At 31.3% G+C, this 10973-nt stretch overlaps 1 protein-coding gene across 1 annotated transcript in view; it reads right to left on the bottom strand.

The window, feature by feature from the left end:
- Positions 1 to 619: 619 nt before the first annotated feature.
- LOC108693744 (dipeptidyl aminopeptidase-like protein 6) overlaps positions 620 to 10973 on the bottom strand; it is a gene marked incomplete at its 3' end in the record, with an annotated part of 639532 nt that continues 629178 nt past the window's right edge. The window contains exon 11 of the mRNA XM_018202862.1: positions 620 to 839. Within this exon, the coding sequence (XP_018058351.1) occupies positions 620 to 839 (220 nt within the window). The remainder of the gene's footprint in view (positions 840 to 10973) is intronic.

A 10973-nucleotide genomic window follows, 5' to 3' on the forward strand; every position in this document is an offset into this window, starting at 1 on the left:
AAAGAGATCCAAATTTGTAGAAATTCGGATCGTATACAACGTAATGATTGATGAAATCTATCAAACATGCTATTCAGCAATAACACTCAAAGCTGGAACTAGTACGAGAGAAAGCGAGAATATATGAGACCTATTACGATTCCTTTCGATGAAATTAAAGATCCAAATTTTACGAATTATGCTTATTATTTTGAATTATGAATATTAATTGGATATTAATCTCAAAGATTGGAATTTATGCATAATTTATGCAAATCAAGGAATGCATAATTATATTCTATGTCATTCTGAAGTTTTTATGTGTATAAACCTATCGCGTATCTGTATTTAATCAAAAAATAAGTACATAATTCTTTGTGTTTCGAATAATAATTATTCATCGCTGCTAACTCTAAAGATTTATATCTTTTTTATTAATTAAATTCAAACCAGTTTTCGTAATTACCTATTTGCTACCAATGAATAACTGATAATATAAAAATCTTATTTTTACATTTTAGCAAAATTTCTTTAAATTTTTTATTAAAGAAATTTAAATAAAACACTTTTTCAAATTTTAAAATAATTTACGAGTTTTAGGAAGTGCTATAAAATAGAAAAGCATCAGATATATACATACCTTATTGTAGATAGCTATATCGGGTACTCCGGGCCCGGCGCAAGTAAGCACGTAATGCGAATTGTCAATGGAGAATTTAGCACTGTTATACAAACAGCGACTGCCATCACTCTCTTTGACAATGTTACAAGTCAAACACGTCGACTTGTACCCTAGATCCAGTGATATTCTGTACAAATGCTGAACTGCCGATTCGCGTTCCGAAGTAGCCATGTAGTATCTGCAACAAATACAAGCATTTTTTCTTTACAGATACATTACAATCAGTTGCTTTCATAAATTTGACGTCTTCATACCAAATTGATTTCTTCTATACGCAGTAAAATTTGTATTGGAAACGATCTATTCACGTTGTTGTTTGTGTTAAATTTTTTATAATATTCGAGTGTTAATTCAATATAATAAAATACATTATGTCATTTAAAGATTTTACTGAAAATTGATATTCAATATTTATTAGTATCAAAATGACACAATTTATGAATAAGTGAACAAGTAACATAAAAATAATTTGTTTTAAAATATAAATTTTAAGACGAATGAATTAAATATGTGTTAATTAATACATAATAAATGTTAATTTTCTGAAAAAAATATGCTTCCAGTTTCTATATAGATTGGGTCGGTATAATGTAAATAATACATATATTTGAATCGGTTGTCTAGTTATACAGAATTTTTAGAACATCTGAGTGTTAATTTATGGGGTGTTAATATATGGGTATCATTTTTACAAATATTATGTTAATATTTATACTTTAAACAAACTATACATACATATATACATATATATGTATACAGATATAAATTGTGTTCAAAATATTCCGTTTTTATTAAACAACACAGTTTTATACCCATACAATATAGAAATTTGCAATAACATTATAATCGACGTCTTCTCATATACTTTTTGACCGAATATACTTTTGTTCGAAGCATTGTATCTTTGCTGCTGATATAAAGCATTGATGATGTAAGTATAATACATAAAATCCTGAAATGATCTTCATTTTTCGTATACTTTTGGCTGAGGTATGAATCTTTAACCGAGGCATTATATTTTTGCATGATATTATATTTGGACTAAGGATTCTTTTTCAAAATGATCATATTGTCACATCTTTACTATAAATTTTCGCATAGCCTCCAGCGATTAGTCAGTCTGTCAGTCAACTGGTTAATCGTTCTATTAATTTGTTAGTTGATCAAAATAGAAGATATAAATGATTTATTGGACGTTATAGACAGATTACATGTGCACGTTTTGATTTTGACAGATAGAACGAGAAGATTATCGAACAATACGCTACGAATACATGAAAAGATGCTAGCATCATTCAGAAAACACCAAAATCATTCCGAATTAAGGATTCATTACTCCTGACTAGTCGCAGCGGCCATGTTGGAATCGTGACGTCAGAAGCGAGGAACATTATATTGTGTGCCATTATTAAATAAAGACAATTTTGATAAAATGAAATGAAGAGATTATTTTAAAACACTTATAAAAATCGATGAAAACTGTTTTTTCTTCCCTTGACAGTCAGTAAAAGGTATGTAAATGAATCTATATTCAGGTAGACTATCGTACACTTAATAACAAAACGATTTTTTTGCAGTTAAACTAATTGTTTAATTGCAGTTCAATTAATTGTTAAACTATAATAAAACGCCTTTAAAAAGTAGGATATCTTTTTCCGTTTTTTATAATATAATTTTTATTAAAAAAATGGAAATAATTTTATTAATATGCATCATATCAAATAGCCATGTGAAGCATTCAAAATCTGACATCTGACGTAGAAAACATTTTTCTACGAATTTAAAAAAAAAGATTACTCTCTGATTATTAGAAACGGAGATAACAATTTTTTTTCAAAAAATCACTGTGGCTCTAGTTCTTAAGATTAAGAGTTCCGTCTAGCATAATTTGTCAAGGCAGAATTAAATTTGCTATTGAAAAATTCTCGAATTTTTTGTTGCCGAAAAAATTTTTTAAAATCATTGGAAAGTTGAAAAACGCGAGCGAGACAGTGCGCCGGGCGAAGTGAAGAAAACTGGTGCGCAATCAAGTGGGGAAAATTGGTCCTCGACAATTCGCATGTATTTGATTTCGCGTTAAAATGCGTTAAAATTTGCTAAATTTACATTTTCTCAGCAATAAATTGATGTGGAAATCTGATTTTTTTCAAATTTGGGACAGCTCGAGATAAACAAATAACTTAAATGTTTTGTAAAGTAATTGTAACCATGAAATTTTTAATTTTTTGTTTCTTAAATTTTTATTTTTTCGATTTATCACATATGTCATATTTGCATCTGCAATTAAATTCACAAAAACACTTTTGTACTGATAATTCTATACATTTAATTATCCAATTGAACATTTTTTAATATTAAATAAAGAAACATAACTCATATGACTCAAATATGTTAATCGGACATGCGTTCCATACTCAAACATGATTTTTTAGTAATAAATCGAAAAAATAAAAATTCAAGAAAGAAAAAATTTTTTAAACTAAAAATTTCATGGTTACAATTCGAGATTTTTTTAAGCAAATTCAATTCTTTCAGCAAATTCAATTCTTTCTTGATAAATTGGTGCCAGACGGAACTCTTAACCTTAAGAACTAGAACCACAGTGATTTTTTGTAAAAAAAATTATTATCTCGGCTCCTGATAATCGAAGGGTAATCTTTCTTTCTAAATTTGTAGAAAAATGTCAGATTTTGAATGCTTCACATGGCTATTTGATATGATGCATATTAACAAAATTATTTCCATTTTTTTATATGGAAAAAGATACCCACTTTTTAAAATCATTTTATAATAGTTTAACTGCAAAAAATCGTTTTGTTATTAAGTGTACATGATAGTGCAACTCTTGAAGAAGAAAAATCACCTCTGTAAATTGCTGTGCTCAAAGTTGAAGAAATTAAGTTTTCCGCAGATAGATTTTTAATGAACAAATAGTTTTTTGCAAAAATTAATGAACATTTCAGGCTTATTCAGAGGTAAATTTGTTCGTCATTACGAGGGCTACATTTTATGAGAATTTCAAAGCTTTGTGTTGAAATCTCAATGAACAGAGAGCGAATGAAAAAAGGTGTTTTTCGGTATTTTTTATTTTTTTTCTATTAAATTAATAGATCCATTTTTTTTTAATGTTCCATGTCTCATTTTGTAGGTATTTCGAATATCTCTTTTTTATACCGAGATTTTTTTCATACAATCAATATCTTTCGTTTTATAAGCGAAAAACGTGCTTTTTGTAACTATTCGATTTTTTTCGCATATTTTCTTCACAAGTTTCGACTCTCAAACAGACGCCTTTCTTCTCTGATGACCTTTCGAGACTTTCGTGAAGAGAAATACTGATTTATAATTTTTTTCCGGTTAAAATTCTACTTCTACTGAACTATTCTTGCTATTCGAGTTTATGAAGAAGAAGTATACTATATAATACGCATAAAAAATCGTAAATTAAATATCTCGTAAATTGTTGCGTTTTAATGATTTATACTATTCTGGATTATTCTGAATTACTATTCTGAATTAATAGGAAGGGTACACTATTACTACAATTTAATAATAAAACTTATATGTTATTTAGAATGCTCCACCCCTCCTTCTCCTTCCCGCGCCTTATTGATGCCACGGAACGGCTGAGAAAGCATTTTCGATCGCTTGAAACAAGTGAGATTAGTGTAATTAGTGTAAAAAGAAACTCGCTGTCTCGTTCACTTTTAGCGCGCCACAGGCGAGCACATAACCTGATGCTTAAGTGTGTGGCTACTGGTTTCGCCAAACCGCCGTCTGATTCTATGTCGCCATCATCGCAGAGTTCTTGGCTGAGTAATCAGGGGCCGAGATTACTGATAAACAACAATTAGTGCAGACGATGCTTATATTAAAAAGTTAAGATTTTTGTTATTCATTTTATATAATACATTTTTATTATAGCACATATTAAAATTTTAGAGTAGTATAAAAAATACTGTTTATAATTATTTATTAAAATAATTTATGATCCAGAATAGTAAACTATCATCAAACTTGTCATATTATTTTTAAATGATTTAAAATAATCTGCAATTTTTTCATAATTTTGTTATTATGTGATGTAGAGAACGAATCAGTGATTAATGAATCGAACCAGAAGTTTTATTTTTATCAAAAATAAACAGAACATTTAGAAAAAACGTTGATACATAATCACAGCGGCGGACATCTTGATATATACAGCATAAAGAAAAAAAAATGTCTCCTCTCTAATTCGACATAATATATATAAAACCCAATAGAAAACAGCTTCTTACAGTTTTATTGTTATTATTTTCAATATTTTCTCCTAATAGAAAACTGTAAAAACTAAACATATTAAATACAAAGAGGAAGTAAATAAAGAACGGAACTACTTAGCAATTACATCTAAATTTTAGCCGCCCATCAGACTTCTCAAATTAATAAACCTGTTACTGTTTAAAGATTTTGTAAAAATGTCCGCTAATTAAAGTTGTCCATCAATGTGTTTGACACTCAATTTCATCTAGGTATCGTTCTCGAACGAAATAGTATCGAACTTCGATGTGTTTAGATCTTTATAGAATTCAAGATTCTTAGCTAGTTTTACTGCCCCGGCATTATCAACAAACAATATAAATTTCCTGATTCTCTTGTTACAAATTTCACTTGCAAACTGCCAAATCAGTTCCTTAGCATCTCCGCTTGCTGATACAAACTTCGTTTTCGTAGTAGAAAGCGCTACTGATTTCTATAGTCTGCTCATCCAGTAAATTGCGCCTCCACCGAAAAGTTATGAATCCGTTCATCGAACGCCTTGTTTTGGGGTCTCCGACAAAATCTGCATCAGAATATGCCTGCAGATCATAATCCATTTTCTTCTATAGGATACTGTATTCCTTAGTGCCTCGCAGATATTTGAAAATCCGTTTTACGTCGATCCAGTCACCTTTCGTCGGTCTGTCCATGGAGCGAGCCATCTTTGACATTATAAAGGCGATATCAGGACGCGTGGCAGTGGCCAAATACGTCAGACAGCCCATTGCTCACCGATAAAAAATATTGTTGAGAGGACACGTTGAGCATTAAGCATCTTTATTCAGATCGCTTGGAGTAGCCATCGAATAAGTCTTCATCTGGAAATGTTCTAAGATTTTCTCGGTGTAAACTTGCTAGCTAACAAAGATTCCATTAGTTCTTTTTTCAATTTGCACACCTAAGAAATTTTCAAGAGATCCTACAGTAATCTTGAAATTAGGAATGAATTCTTTCTTCCTTTTGATTTAAACCCGCAATCAAATCATCGTCTATGTAAATTGCAATTTTTTAATTAAAAAATTAATGTTATCGTTTGACGCATATATAGAGGAGGATCGCAGAACTGACGATTATTCTGTTGTTTCTCGAATTTGTCGAATCGAGAATTTCAGCAGTGAGGCGCTTGCTTTAGACCGTATAAACTTCTTCTCAGACGACAAACTCGATTGCTACTCATCAAGAATCTTCAGGTTGATGCATATACCATATATTTCCTCATTAATGTCACCATACAAAAATGCGGGTTTTACGTCGAACTGACTTAGATGGAAGTTTTCAGCGACTGTTACAGTCAGAACAACACGGACTGTAACGTGCAACAGGAGAGAAAGTCTGATTATAATCTATACCCTCTCTTTGAGCATAATCTTTGATGACTATTCCACGATATCGATCAACAGAACCATCTGATTTCATTTTAATCCGAAATATCCAACGATTTCCAAAGATCTTTTGTTTTTCTGGAGGATCCACTAACTCATAGATTTTTGTTTCAGCTAGTGATTTCATTTCTTCTTTCATCTCTGGCCATGAGCCTTTCTTTTCTCTCATCAGATTTCTTAACCTAATCGAAGGTTATTTGAAAGTCACCTTCCTCCCGAACAGCAGTCATTAACATTGCACTGCATGTACTTGGTTTCCTTTCAGGATGGTATTCAATTTCATAATTATCAAATGACATCCAAGCTGGCTTTCGTTGAAGACGTGTATCATGCTTAATAAAATCCTTTGATTTGAAGTCGAGGAAATTATCCGAAACATTATCATCGTCTAATCTTTCCTCCTTACTGTTCTGTTCAGTCACGTTATTTTCATCAATAGTTTCTGGAAAGCTCAACAGAACTCTACTGAATCATTCATTGTATATATTCTCGGGTTTGAACAGAACGTCTTCTTCTCGCGTCTTCACGATTCTGTGTTTCGATGGAAGATATATCTTGTATCCATCGTTCATTAACGTAACCGACCATTTTACCGGGACTCTCTTGTTATCAATCTTTGATTGAAATTGACTTGGAATATGAACGTAACCTTCTGTTCCGAATGTGCAAATGAGAGATCAAGATTATTTTTCGACTTCATTCTAGTCTATAGCTCATAAGGAGTTTTATTAGCTACAGACGATTTTCCAGTATTATTGATCGCGTTCTTGGCAGTGTCTTAACAGTGTGAACACAAGTTTCTAAGCAAATTGCTGACGGACAATATTGACCGAGCAAGCTCAACTACATGATGAGCTATCGACATGTAGTTGCTCTGTTCAGCCACTCCATTTTGCTCAGGAATATAAGGACCGACATCTCGAACTTGATACCTCGTTTTTCCAAAATTTCCTTGACGCAGTCGAATTCATTTCCGCTTCGAAAGATTTTGACTCTATGACCTAGAGCGTCACATTCATTTAGAAAAGAAAGAAAAAAAATTCCAAGCATGAAGCGACCTCGTCTTTCCTCTTGAGAAAGTAAATCCGATAATTGCTAAAATCATCCTTAAATGTAACAAAATATTCAAAACATGCAGAGACATCGAATTTCGATCACAGATATCTGCATGAATTTGTTCATATACAGATTTGGGACAATTTTTTCATGAGACGAACAGTAAACGATGCTTTTCCTTTCATATATCTCTCGCAGAATTCTCCGGTTGTTGACCAACTGCGTTCCAAGATTTCGCGCATATGTCTTGATGTCCCATGCGTCCATGCCAAATTTGTAAAAAAGAAAGTTTCCAAAACAGCTAAGCTGACTTGCACGGGATTATCTGAAACATGAACTGGCATGATCATTATGCAGTTGCTGTTCTGCCACGTATCAGTTATAACTAAACTGTCATCGCGATATATTCTGACTTATTATCGAAGACTCATGTTACTCCATTTTCAGAAGCCTGCTTAATTGAAAACAGATTTCTTACAATCTCAGGACGTCGTCAGAACACACCACGTCGACGTAAGATGACCAGGAATCCATTGATCGTTGACTTTCTCAATATTGATCTGACCAAATGCTTGAATATAATAATTATCACTTTGACATTCGCAGGAGCAGCAAACTTGGTATACATCACAAAACACTTGCTTGTTTGCAATCATATGTTTTAATGCGTCCGAATCGCAAATCCAGGTGTTCGCATGAATTATTACATGTGGCTAACCACCATTCTGTTTATAATATTTTGCTTTGACACATTCTGCTTCAATTGTGATCCTGATTTCTTGCTTTTTTCTTATTGTATTTTTTCAGCTTTCTTTTTAGTACAAACACTCGATTTGTGACCTTTTTCTTTAGTAATAGCATCAAACAGAATCAGATTTTGAGCTCGTTTTCTCAACAGAATTATCGTATTTATTACGCTATCTTTCGACTATGCTGTCTTACTGATTTCGAATTGTAGAACGCTGTTTTATTGCTATGTTCTTTCAACTCTTTTTCGATTAAAGGTGCTCAATAAAGTCGATGCTTCGTCGATCGTTTTTCCTTCGAAATTGTTGTCCAAATGTTAATTAAGAATTCGTAGTCGATCAGCAATTTGCATTATTCGATAATACAATATCGACTTTGATAAACTATCTTCGTTCTCAATATTCAACTATTAATTAAAGTCGAAAATGTTAGATATTGCAACTGCAAAGTTTTCTACGAGTTCGGCAGGATCACGACGTTTCTCAAAAAATTCATCTAGCAGTACGTACAAGCATTGCGTATTAAATTGTTCATAAACACTTATGAGGTTTATCACATTTCCTTCGTCATTCGCCTAATCAATTGCTCAGTAATATGCTGGTTCAGAACAAACTGAGGTCGCAATAATTGTCGTCGCATGAAAACTTTTTGATTTCATCAATTTTTTTTGTTCATTACCTAATAACTCACTTCAATATTCACGATCATTTGTGAGTTTCACTAGACACGATCGAGAACCGTTAACAATTGACATCAAGTCAAATTGAGAAAAATACAATGAAATAGTTCATTTCCAATCTTTCCAATTTTCTGCACCTCATAGCTTTTTGATTCGATGTATACCGAGTTGAAGCTGATTACTGCTGTCTTCGCATATTGTCAATGCAGTCATTTTTCCGAAAAGATTTTTTTTGTACAATTCAACTCAGTCTACGCGTTTTTATTCTTTGCGCTGTGAAACAAATGTACGCCTGAACCCATAACATGATATTGAGAACGAGTCAGTGATTAATCGCGAACCAATTTTATTCTTATCAAAAATAAGTTACAAAAGATGTTGATATATAATCACAGGCAGACACCTTAATTGATATACAACAAAGAAAAGAAAATGTCTCCTCTCTAGTTAGACATAGTATATATAAAACCCAAGAGGATAGCTCCTTACAGTTCTACTATTATCATATCATCTTCAACATTATATTCAAATATCACCCAAATGCTTCCTTACATATGATCGTGTTATTTGGATATTTAAATCGATACATCAACACTTCTTAGTTAAAACAATTATACAAACAATATAAGTGAACATATAAACAATGTTTTTTAAAATATAAATTCTAAGTGAGTAAAATGTATTAACTTAACATATTATAAATATTAATTTTAATGAAAGAAATGACTGCTTATAAATTGTGTAAATATTACGTTTTTATGTTCATTTTTTAGACAATATTATTTTCTGACATATTCATTTTGTATCAAATTAATATAAATTTAAGTGAATATTTGGAACATATTGAAATGTAATTTAACACAAATTTTTCAGTGTACTTTAGCAAAATCAGTTTTCTGCGCGCACGCGTGCATATGTGTGTGGGTGTTATTTTTTATAGAATGGCATTATAGTTATCGCGTTAATCATGCGTGAGCACGGAAGGGAAATTATCACTTGTGTTGGAAAAAGGTCACGTCAACACATTGCTACTAAGAAATTAATTCTTTGGTATCTGCATTATGAGACGTGGAGAACATCTGTTGCAATACTATTATAAGATAAGCAATAAGGAACTGATGAAGACAAATTGTCTCTCACTAGTTCTATACTACTTTGCCGATATATATTCCAAGGAAGTTTATCTAATCAATTATTATCTCGTCTTGTTAATTCCTCCTTTCCGCCAAATGTTCTCCGAACAGAAGGATTTTGTATCCATCAATATACAAACGGTACACGCTCGCTAATAGAAGTACGCTATTTCTAAATATGGATCATACTGCCATCGAGACTCTCGATGCTGATTTATTGAGAGTCGCTTCAGTTCTGGTCTGTCAATGGCTATTTCAGCAGAATACTATCTATTAGATACAATCAGAAAACTGATGGTCTAAATTGCTATTGACTGTCCGTTGCTTGCCCGTACCTGTGTGCTGCTGATACCATCACGCATTAATCAGATCTATTGTTCTGCGGTGATTTCCAACGCTTTCAGAGTTCAAGGGAGCTTTATGTAAAGTATCCATCTTTTTCTTTCATTTGAGCACAACTAAAGTGAAATCATTTCTGTAAGCCGGAATTGAAAAGAGGAGGTCTCATAAACTGATGTTTGAAAACAGTTTCTTATAAGTTACTTATAATGTAATTTTTGTTTGCGAGATATTCATAATTTAATTATAATTAATAAAATCATTTAGTGCTTTTTGCGAAAAATGAAAAAGTGATAAATACTTTTTAAGTAATATTTCGTATATCTAAGAAAATTTATATAAAATGTATCAGGTTTTTAATTCCTATTTTATTTCTGATGAATAAATATTTATTATAATAAAAAAAAACCATATGTGGAAAAATTATCTATTTTTTTATTATTTCCCAAGGCCATTAATATCATTCTAATATCGTAAAATAAAATAAAGTAAAAATATTTTAAAATAAATAAAATTTTATTTTAAAATAAATATATATTAACAAGTGAATAGATAAAATGTGTTTAATCTTTATACAATGGAAAAGTTATATTTTGAGATAAGGAATACAATGAAATAATGAATTAACAAATCTCACTCGAGAAGAAACTGTATGATTTAAAAAATAATCCTCT

Source organism: Atta colombica, unplaced genomic scaffold (assembly GCF_001594045.1).
Source record: "Atta colombica isolate Treedump-2 unplaced genomic scaffold, Acol1.0 scaffold11, whole genome shotgun sequence".
In the NCBI taxonomy this organism is placed as follows: Eukaryota; Metazoa; Arthropoda; class Insecta; order Hymenoptera; family Formicidae; genus Atta; species Atta colombica.